Source organism: Pistacia vera, unplaced genomic scaffold (assembly GCF_008641045.1).
Source record: "Pistacia vera cultivar Batoury unplaced genomic scaffold, PisVer_v2 Contig259, whole genome shotgun sequence".
Taxonomy (NCBI): domain Eukaryota; kingdom Viridiplantae; phylum Streptophyta; class Magnoliopsida; order Sapindales; family Anacardiaceae; genus Pistacia; species Pistacia vera.
Genome location: NW_022196067.1, coordinates 512,080 through 526,280, shown reverse-complemented (window position 1 = coordinate 526,280; position 14,201 = coordinate 512,080). Strand labels below are relative to the sequence as shown.

At 34.2% G+C, this 14,201-nt stretch overlaps 3 protein-coding genes across 3 annotated transcripts; 1 reads left to right on the top strand and 2 right to left on the bottom strand.

Annotated features, from left to right (window-relative positions):
* Positions 1–952: 952 nt before the first annotated feature.
* Positions 953–3,991, bottom strand: LOC116132674 (mediator of RNA polymerase II transcription subunit 7a). The gene is made up of 6 exons (XM_031418342.1): positions 3,806–3,991; positions 2,937–3,096; positions 2,710–2,779; positions 2,355–2,521; positions 2,190–2,263; positions 953–1,417 (listed from the first exon to the last, which is right to left on the bottom strand). Exons 2-6 carry the CDS (start codon positions 3,069–3,071, stop codon positions 1,357–1,359), a joined length of 507 nt encoding a protein of 168 aa, XP_031274202.1. The 5' UTR covers positions 3,072–3,096; positions 3,806–3,991; the 3' UTR covers positions 953–1,356.
* A 143-nt stretch (positions 3,992–4,134) lies between these two features.
* LOC116132670 lies at positions 4,135–7,830 on the top strand. The gene is made up of 4 exons (XM_031418337.1): positions 4,135–4,219; positions 4,311–4,365; positions 4,796–5,731; positions 6,769–7,830. The coding sequence occupies exons 3-4, from the start codon at positions 4,808–4,810 to the stop codon at positions 7,492–7,494; spliced, it is 1,650 nt and encodes a 549-aa protein (XP_031274197.1). The 5' UTR covers positions 4,135–4,219; positions 4,311–4,365; positions 4,796–4,807; the 3' UTR covers positions 7,495–7,830.
* Positions 7,831–7,946: 116 nt separating this feature from the next.
* LOC116132718 (probable leucine-rich repeat receptor-like protein kinase At5g49770) lies at positions 7,947–13,373 on the bottom strand. The gene is made up of 14 exons (XM_031418383.1): positions 13,286–13,373; positions 12,427–12,547; positions 11,973–12,044; positions 11,799–11,873; positions 11,421–11,492; positions 11,183–11,344; positions 11,023–11,097; positions 10,492–10,563; positions 10,319–10,390; positions 10,172–10,240; positions 9,765–9,839; positions 9,592–9,663; positions 8,789–8,929; positions 7,947–8,552 (listed from the first exon to the last, which is right to left on the bottom strand). Exons 1-14 carry the CDS (start codon positions 13,371–13,373, stop codon positions 8,072–8,074), a joined length of 1,647 nt encoding a protein of 548 aa, XP_031274243.1. The 3' UTR covers positions 7,947–8,071.
* Positions 13,374–14,201: the final 828 nt, after the last annotated feature.

Here is a 14,201-nt window from a genome sequence, read left to right as displayed (position 1 = left end):
TAATATTTAAGATTATAAGGTAAATAAAGAGAAAATTTTATCAATATACATAATTTTAATTTAATTTAATTTAAAAATATAGAAAATAAAAAGATTTATATTTAATATGTCTTTAGAATTAAACAAAATAAAATTTTCAAGTTATGTTTCACTCCTTCGTTCAAATCTAAACTCTCGTACAGATGATTAAGAAGACCTAATTTCCAAAAAAAATAATTTTTATAATTTTTATTTGTAAAAAGGCTGTGTTTGGGGCATTATTTATGCTCTATCCTATTTCAATTTTACCCAAAATATACATTTGTTTTCGTATTCTGAAAATTTAATTTAATTTTATTAAACTATTCTTAAATCCTTTAGGTTTGTTAATTTAACTAAAAAAATAAAAATTTAAAAATTGACAAAAACACCCTCACCCACCCACATTTGCCATATTCCGACTACTACTACCAAAAGATGGTCGAAATCTGACGTAATAACATACTATCGGTTGGATCTAGCCAGTGATGTACCGATCTAACTTTTTCTGACCAAATCCACCATGGATCTAGCCGAAAAAAGCCAGATCTTTGATTGTAGCTGGTTGTCAGCGACATTCATAATTTTTGCCGTCGTTGATGACCAAACGTGACTAGATTTGGTATTTTTCGACCAAATCCAAGGTGGATCTGACATAAAAGGCTATATCGACACATGATTTGCTAGATTCAACTGATCATACGCCATTACGGTGATTGTCGACCACCCTTGGCTTTAGTGGCCGACTGCCGACATTTAATGGGTGGGTGAAAATACTTTTGTTAATTTCAATATTTTATTATAGGGGTGTTTCAAAATTAACAAACTTAGAAGGTGTTTTTGTAATTTTTAAATCTTAGATCGTAATAAACACCTAACTCAACTTTTTCAAAGATTCTTCCTAAAATAATAGAACAAAAACAATCACATCCTAATTATGTTGTCTGGGATATCAAATTCCTTACCCTAATGGTTCTCAGCAGCCTAACACATGTGGACATAGCCAGTTAGGCCTTCCATTTTTCTCACACTAAAAGGGAAACAATGTGGGCTACAGCGGTTAGAAATCGAAGTACTACAGCAATTAATGGATGTTCCAAACATTTGCAGCTAGCTTACATCGACCGAACAAAGCCTAATGAAATATCAATAGTTTGACAAACGCTAACATTCTTCAAAGAAGAACTCCCCATACATAAAGTATATGGAGCCCCAGAATTGCAGATTGTAACAGCAACACATCTCGGAATCCACAGGCCGGGGGGCAATAGAAGTTTCTTGCAAATTGGCATGTGTATAGCTACAGCGTTTTCAACAGAAATATATGATTCAGTTACACTACTGTCCATCTAAGGTTCCCAGGGATTCCTTGAGAAGTCTCTGCGCTTCTTCTCTCCGCCTGGACAAGCAAAATGAAACAATGACAACAGTCAGAAAAGTCTACTACAGCTAAAGGAATATATTGTCAGGGATACGAAACTACTACTTTCTTTTTTGTCTCTTTTCTAACTATGCATCAGTATAATATGCTCCACGATTGGGAAAAGGAAAATTTTTCTAGAACCTTCACAAGAAACACTCTGAAAGGTTATAAGAAGCTATGGGAACAGAATATTTCTTCAGCCAAGCACCACATCTAAGCTCGGGGCTGATAAGGACGGCAAGAGGTAGAACTTTTAAGATTAGCTTCAAAATCTCAATGGGCTAGAACAAAACTTAAATACGTTCATATTCATTTAATAAGCAGAAACCTACTCTATGCACACTCGACAATAATATTTAATTGTTTTGGAAATAGGTTCTAAAACAAACTGATTGAGATCACACTATGACAATCTCAAAATATTCCACCGAGAGAAACAACCAAAGCTGAGAAAAAGCAAGGCCAATTTATCTATGTGTAATACAAAGTTGGTAATGGTTAAATGCAGGTACCTCACAAAGATGATAAGCAACATGAGAAGATAAATATAGTAAAATTCAATTCTATGTCTATTGGCATTAACCAATCATTCAGCAAGAGCAGTGGGGCTATTCAAACACTTGAATTTTCTTATTGTAGATCAACTATATAACCAAATATCAATGACAATAATCAGGACTGAATCGCACTTCACTCAGACAATTCCATTTTCAAGCTAACTATTTCAGTAAGTATTAAAATATCATACCTCTTAATATCCTCGACCGCTTGTTTACGGCGTTGTATCTGAAGTTCTAATATGTGTATCAATGTTGCTCTAGCCTGTAAGGTAAAAGACACCGCACAATCAATGTCTTAGAATTCTCAAAAAATGAACCAAGAAAAAAAGCATGCTCAGATAACAGTATTCTACCTGATGCGGTCGTAATGAATTGAGAAGATGATGCAAGTTCTTGAATATAAGGGATATATCTTCCACTCTCCTAGCATATTGAGATGGTCTCTCAACAAGGACATCAGCAAGCTCCAGTATGTGCAACTGCAATTCTCTGTTCAGCGACCTCAGTTCTTTCTTAAAATCTACACAAGGCAGTGTTAGAAATGTCATCAACATATTATTTATCATAGGCTAAGCAAGGAAGCGAGTACACAACCCTCCCAACTATCATGTTCCTCAACAATATTAACTTAATGCCACAATCTTCTAAACCCAACTCAATTTCAAGAGTTTTCTAAGTTCACAAATACCAAAGCAAATATAAACATACCGACATTTGGTCCTTTCGGATAAAGCTGACGCACTCCCTGCTCTTCCAAGCTTGGAAGCACATCATCAGTCTATAAAAAAACCACATGAAAACCTACCAATTAATACATAAAAATACAATGTGAATGCAAATCACACACTCAATAACACCAAATTCCAACCAGAGCATATGCAATCATCCCCACTTTGTGCAATTTAAAAAAAAAAAAAAAAAAAAAGAAAACTTACAGTGTAGTTGCCACCATAACAAACATAAGTCCCTTCAATGGGAGGTGGAGGTGCCGGAGCTGAATTAGGGTTTTCTAAGTAATCTTTGTAGAGACGATAAAAGGGTGGCGGTGGTGGATATGTAGCTGTCGCCATTGCCAAAAATCACTTGTATTTAAACCTAAAAACACCACAAGATTTCAAATAAATAAGAAAAATGCAAACAAATTTCGCTTCTAATTCTACACTTATAACTACAAGTCAAGCCTAGAACCATCATAATAAGTATCAATAACATGATAAACCCCAAAAACTTCAACTTTTATCTGAAATGAAACAATTTATTCCTCTTTCCCAAGAAACCCAGACTTTAAAATTGACCAAAAAACACCCCGTTTCAAAACATGCCCACCACTCAATAAACAAACGATTTCGAACAACCTAAAACTCTAGAACAGTTCAAATAAGTAAGAAAAAAACAACAAATTTTGCTTATAATTCTATAATTATAACTGAAAAAGAATAAAAAATTTACATGGTAATTGATCTTTTTTACTTCTTAAGGCAAAGTTTAAGCTCAAATCTCAGCTAATTATGTTCATTGGTGACTCATAAAACGTATTTCCGGCAACCGTTAACCTGGAATTTGGCCGCAAAAAGTTTCCCACCACTGTTTAGAAACCCAACTTTTAAATTTAACAAAAACACCCCTTTTGCACATTTCCTCAACAAATTAAATTCAACTGAAATTAATTTTTTTTTTTTAAAATCCAGAATTTTTCTTCTTTCTCTATCACCTCCGCGTGCACGACTTCTAAAAAATTGCATGGCCGAAAAAAACAAGCTTCCCAAATAAAAATCACAGTGAAAAGCAAAAACGAAGCACCCACCAGTTGGATCAGAATCTTAGGCCGATTTTATCCCAATGCCCAAGGTTTTCTTCATTTTACTCGAAGCAGCGGATGAGCAGTGGCTCCGGCTTCGTCGTCCGCGACGGCAGTTCGTGAAGGATCGGAGAAGGATGTAGAAAAGGAGTCAAAGGAAGGAGCGGAGCTTAATTATGGTTTGGACTAATTACATTTTGATCCGTTGATATAGCAAATTTTTTGATCCACTAAAATGGAAAGTGATACTTTTTTAGGGACCTTCCAGTAATTTTACACGGACCGAAGGGTATATTCTAGTCAACACCCAAGACCGTTGAAACAGTTAAGCAAAAACAAAAACAAAAGCCCCCACCACTAAAATTCAGAGGGAGCTGAGAGAGAGAGAGAGAGAGAGAGAGAGATTACGCCTAATTAAAGGTAATTTTTTTTTTCTAAATTCCTAATTTTATTTTCAAAATTACTTCTTGAAATGTGATTCTGTTGGGTTTTAATTTGTTGATTTTTGCAGGCTTCTTGATTGATTGGATCTCCAAAACGTTTCAATTTGGGAATTTAAATACCGGGTAATTCTCATTGCTCTGTTCAAATTCTTTAAATTTCGAGTTATTTTATGTTTTTCTTTTGATAATTTTGTTTTATGAAGAGGAATTTTGAGAAATGCTCAGATGTTACTTTATTTGGTGAAATTAGCTTCTCAAATTGATGCAATGCTGTTGATTTGAATTCGTTTTTGAAATTTAATGTATGTTTTTTTCTTCATCTTTCAAATACTTTAATTTTTGAGTTTTAACTTTTTTATTTTGGTAGATTTGTGTTTTTGAAATGGGAATTTTGGGAAATGTTATGTTTAGTTTCTCATATTGATGCAATGCTGTTGATTTGGAGGGAGATTTGAATTGGTTTTGAAATTTAATGTGTTTTTAATTTAATGGTTAGAGCAGTTTTGATTTTTGTCTCTTTTGATTGTATTGGATGTGAATTTCTGTTCTGTAGGTAAGTTTAAACATGGATGCAAATGTTGCTTCAGCTGAGGAGCTTTTACCGGAGAAGATTGAAAACAAAAACAAGGGAAGTCCTTCATTTCATTGTCATCTATCTGATAAAGAAATAGTTCACAAGATAGCACAAGCGTTCCTTCCCGGATTAGGTACCGCATGTGTTGATAACACGACAGGTGATATCTTCAAGACCCCTGGAACTGTGGCGGTTGATATTAGGACTGAAATGGTGCAATACCTTACCCAGAGAAGTGAAAGTTTTGTTGCGGAGTCTGTTATACTAGAAGGCGAGGAGGGGGAAGCGTCTGATCATCCATTTGATATCATTTCTGATTTCGTTGATGACTTTGCTAGTTTGAAGAGGAATTTGTTTAGTCGGGTTTCGGGATGGTTGTTGAGTGACAAGAGAGAAGATAAGATAGATGATTTTGTACAAGAGATGGAAATAAGTGGGTTTTGGCCAACAGAAAGGAGAGAAGCCATTGCACAAACTTTGCTGAAGAATGTTGATTTCAAGAACACGTTTCATTGTGACATGAAATTTAGTACAATGGAAGAACTCACCGAGCATGTTCCCAACTGTGGCTTTAAGTCTATGCTCTGTGAAAATGAGGGTTGTAATGCCATATTTTCTGCTAGCCAATTGGAACATCATGATTCAGTTTGCCCTTTCAAGATAATTCCATGCGAACAAAAGTGCTCAGATAGCCTCATGAGACGAGCGATGGACAGGCACTGCATAACTGTGTGTCCAATGAAGCTTGTCAACTGCCCTTTCTATGCAGTGGGCTGTAAAACCCCTATACCTCAATGTATGATAGAGCACCATCGTCAGGAGAACCTAAATTTTCACTTGTTATATATTCTTCAAATTATTCACAAGGAAGTATCTGTGGGGGATCTTGAAAAACGGATAGAACAACTAAAACAGGTCAGTCAAATGTGAATGCATATGTTTTTGTTTTGGGAACTTCTGAATTTTGATTCGCTTAATTGCTGATATAATGTCATAAGGATAGGTGGCCTGTCTTTGTGGCATGGTTAAGAGCAATGCATATCGTTTGTCTTGATCAGAAATCATTCTTTTCTCTTATATGGTTTCCTGTGCTTACTAAAAAAAAAAAAAAAAAAACAGAAGAACGGCACAGAATCTCAATGTCATTAGCAAACATTGTAACTCGTACTTTCCCATGTCAAGCTGTGGTTTCTTGGTAAAACAGATGTGTGATTAAACAAGCTTTCTCATATTTGTGAACTTATACCTAATCTTGTCGTAATATAATCTGAGGAATGGAGAATGACACAGAGACATGTATAACTGTAAAAAGCTTCCACATGCGATAGGGATCTAATGGGGAACCAAATATAGTGCTTCATGACTACGTCCTGAAGTTTATTAACTCGTGGAAGGTCCAACTGGGAAGCCATAAATTATGTTAACATCTGCATATTGATTGTATAATCGTCTTGGTGTGTCCCAATTTATGGTTGTTGAATTCTGCAAAGCCCAAAATAGTAGTAAGTAGTGACCTTGATGTTTTTAGATGAGATTTTTACAATTTCTTCATCTTTTATTCTGGCTGCCGCCAAGTTTTGGCATATGATTATTCAACTTCACATTCTCATTCTGTTTAAAAAGTAGGTACCATGCAATAGAGTTTACCTATGGGTTTCTAATATTTAGTATCATCGCAGAATTGTTCTAGCTTCAGAATTTTGTATTCTATGCTTTTAATGCTTTGTTTGTTAGAAGGATCACCAACTGACAAAATCTTTCAGACATTTTTATTTAATGTAAAGCTTTTGGGATTTGGTGACGACGTTGCAGCCAAAACATTTATATGCTGAATTATGGAAGCTCTAAAGTTGCCATGTATTGTTACGGTCTTTTATCCTACTTGTAACAGTTATATAATAATGATTAGATAACTTATGGTTAATTGCAACGTTTATCATTTTTTATGACAGGCATCCTTAGATAGGTTCATGAAAGCTCCAGATATCAGATCTCTGACCTTTGCGATCAAGAATGTTGAGGCAACACTTGGGCCATTGGAAATTACTGTCGTGGATAAGGTTGGTGAAGAAGGCAAAGATGATGAAAAAGGAGAAGTTAATGAAGAAGAAAAAGTTAATGGAGAAGGCAAAGCTAAGGAAGAAGACAAAGCTAGTGTTGGAGTCAAAGTTAACGAAGAAAGCAAGACTAATGAGGAAGGAACAGTTAATGAAACAGGCAAAGCTAATGAAGTCGGCAGAGTTAACGAAGAAGGAAAAATTATTGGAGGCAGCAAAATTGAGGAAGAAGGAAAAATTAATGAAGGCGGCAAGGCTGATGAAGAAGTAACAGTTAATGAAACAGGTGAAGTTAATGAAGGAAAATATAATGAAGTCAACAAAGCTAAGGAAAGTACAGTTAATGAAGCGGGCAAAGCGAAAGAAGTAGGCAAAATTGATGAAGAAGGAAAAATTAATGAAGGCGGCAAAGCTAAGGAAGAAGGAATAGTTAATGAAACAGGCAAAGCTAATGAAGTGAGCAAAGTTGGTGAAGAAGGTAGAATTAATGAAGGTGGAAAAGCTAATGACGACTGCCAACTTCAGGAAGAAGACAAAATTAATGGAGGAAGCGAAGTTCACGAAGAAGGAAAACTTAATGAAGGCAAAGTGAGTGAAAAAAGCATAGAGTTATTGAATTGAAAATCGACCAACAATGGAAGGTAAAACCAATTTTAGACCATTTTTGAGCAAACTGTTTTCTTGGATAATAGAAATTCTGTTACCATGAATAGAATTTCCCACTTATTTATTTAATTATTTTTCATTACTGTAAAATTGTCTCAGTTGATAGCTCTCGATATTATAGCCCCTTATGGTTCAAAACCTTGGGGCTATCTTCTATGCCTTATACCAATTTTTGACACTTACATTCATGATGAGGACAGACTTTTGTAACTAATTGTATGAAGTTTTTTTGACGATATGTTGAATTAAGTTTTTGACGATGTAATTGTATAATATTAAACGGTTATTCTTGCTTGGTTTTTGATATAATACTCTTTTCGTTCTCACTTTGAAATGTTTGTGATTTTCGCTTCTATGATAAGTGACTATGAACGCTTTGATGATAAACCCTTAAGGACCTATATAGATTTAACTGTAAATTACAAGCAAATCTTGAATTACTTTATTCTGAACAAATTCATGAATCAGAATGGCTGTCTCTAGTCAATTCACCATTCTATGATTATTACATTCAACAGAAAGAATGGGAGATTTAGTAACCAGGAAAGTGGTAAGGAGAAGCAATGAAAAAGTAGGGGCCAAACTCCGGAGGAGGCTTGTAGATTTGGCTAGCAAACTGCAATCCGATCCACTCGACTTCTGAACTATTAAAATATAGTCCCCCAGATGGGAACTGAGCCACCTGAACCTGAAGGTAGTCGTCAGTATTTAAGAATGGATTCTGCAGAAAAACTGAACCAGGGTTGAGCCCCAATTGCACCCACAGGCTCATCTCTAGAGCATGAAACAAGTTCACATTGGACAAATCCCTGAAGGAGGGTGCTCTGAAATACAATTCTCCTTCATATGGATAGGCACATGTACAATTCTGTGGGTTGAGTTTCTGATCAGAAGGGCATGATTTGCCTCCACAGTGAGCCAAGCTGGTTGAATATGGCTTTCCAGCTTGTTGCAGGCCCTGGCAGAAGCTGAGATTTGAGAGGGATCCAGTGCACAATGGGTTCCCTGCAAGCCTGAAGAGAATAGCAATGTCAATATTCGGCCTGTCTTTTGGCATCAGCTAATTTTGGAGTGTGTTTTTCATGAATCCATTTTTTATTTTTTTGTTTTCTGAAAAGATAGAAAATGATTGGAGATGACAAAAATGAAAACGCGTTTGACATGTTTATCTGAAAACAATACTTTAAAATGTAAAAACGAAAACACGTTCGACATGTTTATCTGAAAACAATACTTTAAATTGTCTTACTTTAAGTTTAATGTATGGTTGGAGTTTTCAGATAATGCTAGTGCAGAAATTTGGTTGTTCTCCAAATCAACAAGCTGCAACTGTTCACCAACCTTGCCTCCTAAGTTCAATGTACCATTGAAAGAATTGTTCCTCAGCTTCCTGATAACAAAATATAAAATAAATAAAAGAACAGAAAAAAGAAAATCCCCTACTTACATGTTCATTTTCAACTTTTTACAATTGTATGTTTATTGAACGTTATCAAGAGTCTCGAGCGCCACTGGGTGCTCTTACTTACATCATTTTAATTATGACATGCAACCTGCTCAATAAATTTTAATATATTTTAAAGGGTATTTTTGTTTTTTCATATAACTTTTTTTATAGGTTGACAAAGATTATGAAATATTACGCACGTTTAAAAAAGATCTCTCTAAAATAGGTTAGAGTAATGTTAGATCCATAATCTAATTTCACAATATTCTTTCATAACCTTTGACGTGACAACTTGTCACTATTCAGCTCATAAAATTGGCTCCGTTGCTAGTATGGGTCTCGTCTGTGCATTTGTGGGTTAACTAATAACGAGTTGTCACATCGAGAGTTTTGAGAGAAGGTTATAGACCTAGCATTATTGAGTAGGTTATTGAATGATCAACCTTGTAGTTTGTTTCGGGTTTAATCCCACTTTTACATAATTAAAAATCATTGTTTTCGGTTTCAAAAAAGCTCGAGTTCGGGGATTTATGGATTGTAAAAAATGAAAGGACTAATTTCCCTTAATTTCTAAAAGATTCCTTAGAATTTTACTGAAAACTTACACTTGCTGTATGAATGGGAAGCTGAAGAGTTTATCTGGAACAAGCCCTCGAAGTGAACCATGTTCTACTATTCTGGAAAGCATATAGAATCATAAACCTTCAGAATTATGAGACTTTTTGAGAAATGGGATTTTTTCTTTTCACAATTTTAAACAGAGAAAAAGAAGACTTACAAAGTGGTGAGTGATGGCAAAGTTGAGAACCAAGATGGAGCATCTGATGGATCAAATGAATTGTTGCTAAGATCCCTGTAAAGATAAATCATTTAAAGAGAAATCCTCCATAAAAAAAATAAAATAAAAGAGTAGTTTAATACAATTTTCCCCGCTATTTACTTGATTTAAATTTCACCCTCGGATATTAGAAATAACAATTTACTGTCTTCTAGTAGTATTTTGGGTTATGTTACTCTTGATCCTTTAAATTACACACTGGCGGTTATTGGTAAATTGTTATTTCAAATACCTTACGGAAAAATTGTATTTGAAAGAAACCTAAAAGGAGAAATTTATTAACCCAGAATAAAAATTTAAAAATAAAAAATAAAAGAATGGTCACTGATCATGTCCCATTAACTTACACATAATTGAGATAATTCATTAAACTTAAGTCTGGAAAAGGACCAGTCAGCTCATTATTTGCCAAATTCCTGAAAAAAAAAAAAAAAAATTATTCATATGATTAATTATTAAAGCTGAAAAAATCTGCTTAAAAAATAAGTGCTTACAGTTCGTTGATGGATGTAAGGTTATTGAGATTTGATGGTACTTCTCCTGCCAAAGCATTTCCATCAAGCCGGCTGTTGCAGATTGAAAATAAAAATGTTAAGAAATAAATTTTTAAATTAAAAAAAATTAAAAATAAGAAGAAGAAGATAAATTTGTGGAGATTTTTACTTACAGAACTGTAAGAGTTTGAACAAGTCCTAAAGTGCTTGGGATGGTCCCAGTAAGTTGATTTCCATCAAGTAATCTAACAATTGAACAAACAAAAATTCTCAAATGCAAATACTAAAAAACTCAAAAGCATTCATAAGACTATATTTATGAAAATTCTCAGTTAGAAACGTTATGAAATTTTTAATATGCAGATTAAAGGCCATTTTATAACCATTGGCATTTTTTTTTTTTTTCTCAATTTTGTAAAGCCAACTTATACTTGCTCGCCTTTGGTTTGAATGTTAAAAACTTTAGGATGTCTACACTAAAGAATAATTATCTATACATATACATAACATACAAAAATTCTCAGATGCGGATGTCCTAAAATTTTTAATGTATGGATCAAATGTGAGCGTCTAATCGCTTACTTTGATTCTAGGTTTGTGAAGTTAATGTTTAGATACTCACTTATAGTTCGCATGCTAAAAATTTTAAGAATTCATTATATATATATGTTAGAAACTAAATGGTGGATGAGATACGAACTTACAAATGCAAGAGCACCATGTCAGAGCTGAAAAGTTGTGGGGGAATAGAACCAGAAAGACGGTTCTTATAGAAATGGCTGCAAATTCATGAAATGTAAGTTACTATTTGTCAACGGCACGCTGCAAATTCATTTTTTTTTCATTATTTTCACAAGAACTCACAAGTGTTTAGCCTTTTTGAGGAGGTCCAATCCTGGAGAATTGACTGTAGAAACTGGGATTGTTCCTGTCAATTGATTGTCCGCCAAGTCAAGCCAGTAGAGCTTGGAGAGTTTACCTAAAGAAGGAGGGATTGGTCCACTGAAGAAGTTCGAGTTCAGAGCCCTGGAAATGAAGAGTTTTTTCAATGAGTGGTCTCCAATTTGTACTGTTATAAATATGTGCTGTAGCTATTTCTTACAGGAAAGAGAGCTCTCCCAAATTGCCTATTTCTTCAGGAATGATACCGCTGAAACTGCAGTCGGATAAGATTCTGAAAGATGAAAGACAGAGATATATTTCGTTAGGTATCATTTTATATGGAGAAGAGGACGGTCAGGTCAACCCATCTAATAAACTAGTCTTTTTGGGTTTCCATTGTGATGGACTCGATCCATTATTTAAACGATAGTTTTTTAAGTTGTTTCCCCATTGAATACCTTGATCAAGGGACTATTGTGGAGTTCCAAGAATTCCACATTCGACATTGGGACGAGGATGGTCACGCCACCCAATAGACTAATCTTTCAGGCTGAAAACCTAGATATATAAATTAGCAAAGAGAGCGATAGGATCTTACAGGATGTTCAGCTTCTGGAGATCTCCTATAAGCGGAGGGAATGAACCTTTGAGACCTTGATTAAACGAAAGGTCCCTAAGACAAAATTGATAAAAGCATAACTTCAATTAACAATGCAACTAAATTTGTATAACTTAGAAAGTAACAAAAAAGAAAAAAATAAAAAAAACTGACAATGATGTCAACTCAGTGAGCCCTCCAATGTCTCCAATAAGATTCCCCACAAGTCCCACTGTTGACAATGCCCTGAAAAAGAAATTTACACAAATGAGTTAATGAGATTTGCTTCAACTGAAAATAATACATTATCAACAGGCATCCAAAGTAGTTACATTCATCAAATGTTTTTAGAGACATGCGTACTTGAATCAAGTAGATATCATCAAGTTTTCTGAGTGGGGTCACCAGCCCCCACTCGACTCTGAATAGATCCGCCCATGGTTAGGGGTAAGCTATCATTCGTTTGTTTTATAGTCAAAATATCCCAGAAATTTTTGTAAGGGTTAAGTCGGAGATTTAACCAACAATTGTTTTACGTTTATTTTGAGGGGTTTTAACTTGATGTTCTTTGTTTTTTATTTTCCTTGTTAAAATAAATAGAACCAAATATTATTTTGTTAATACTTACAAAGCAGTGACTCTTGAATTTTTACATGAAACTCCATCCCAGGATGCACAAGGGTCATCTGAATTTTGCCAGCTTGGTGGTGTATTTTGCCATGAATCCTTCAAAGATTTGAGCACCGCAGCTGTGCCACCACATCGTTTTCAGTTAGTTAAATAAATAATATTACTGAATATCTGAAGAACAAATCATTTGTCTTTAGTTCTTGAGATGTTTAATTAGTACCATCAAAGTTCAATAAGGTCACTAAAACCAGCTGAAATTTAATTCACAAACTTAACATAAAATTTCACAAATTCTTTTCAGCTCTTGCACGTAAGAATTAATTCTTGTTAGCGACAGTTTAAGTCCGAATTTCAAGTTACATTTGATAATTTTCATATATATAAACGTTGAAGGGATTTATTGGGACAAGATTTTAAAATACGAACCTCATTAACCACCCTCGTTTAATAATTTACTATCATTTAAAAAAAAAAAAAAATCAATCAATACTTCCCAAAACTATAAAATTTTGTTTCTTATTATCAACCAGTATGCATGGATAAATGAGGTCTAGATTTTAAAAATATACGGACGCCAACACTTGACACGACATCACACAATCATTCACATAAGACCAATCAAAAGTTGGATCAAAATTACGAACCTCATTAACCAGCCTCGGTTAACAATTTACTGACATTGATAAATACTACATGACCAATTTTTCAATTGATATTACTTACATTAAAACTACAAAATTTTGTCTTTTAGTATTAATCAGCAAACGTCGATAAACAAGAGTCCAAACTTTTAAAACATTACAGAATTGTAACACAATCATTCACATAATAAAATCAAAAATAAAAAAGAAAATTACCATCTCCAGAGTCAGTAACACTAGAGATGAAGTGAATTTGAGCACCAAGCAACGCGAAGAAGATGAGAAATCTGCAAAGGAATGTCATGGCTGCCTCCCTTTCTACCTGCTGAAGCTTCAATGAAATTAATTTGAGATATCAAAACATTACTCAATTTACCATTTATATAAATTTTCATATGAAGAATGAAGCTTTGTCCGATCCCTTTATTGAAGTCTCCATCAAACAAACACTAAAAACAAACTACATTTTTAGCGGAGGAAACATTAAAAACAAGCTATATTTTTTACTTATCCTCCGCCTGCCTGGCGCCTGCAATTCACAAATTAAAGGAGGATTTTCCAATGGTTGGTAGTACTTAGATTTCGCATATTGATAACGGCGAAAACATATGGGAAAATCACAAAAACAAGCCCAAAAGAAAATAAACTTACAATTTCCTGAGATTTATATATCAACAAAAATTTAGAACAAAACAAGAATATTCAAAAAGCTAAAAGTTTATTTCGCAGACAAATCAACATAAATCTAGAGACTGTATATTCTTATTTTCTTAAGGTTTATTAAATCCTTAAAAAAAATTAATCAACAAACAGTTTATTAGTGAAACTAACTATAAAACTGTTGTGTGTAATTTTTCCACCAAGCTCGGAGTATTGCTTGGTTATAGCCTGATCCTAAAGCAACTCGACTCTACCAATTGTCCGACCTAGTATAAGCTAGTCGCGACCAATCCTTCCAATTATTCAACCAATTTACAAAGAACTTCAGATCCTGGATATCTCGAGAAAGATCAGATCAACAAAAATCTTTGCGCTATCACTATGAGAATATCAGAGTTGCATTTAAAACTTAATTGTAATCCCTTTATTTTCGTTCTTTCCTTTGTACAAACTCTGTATAGAAACCCCCTCT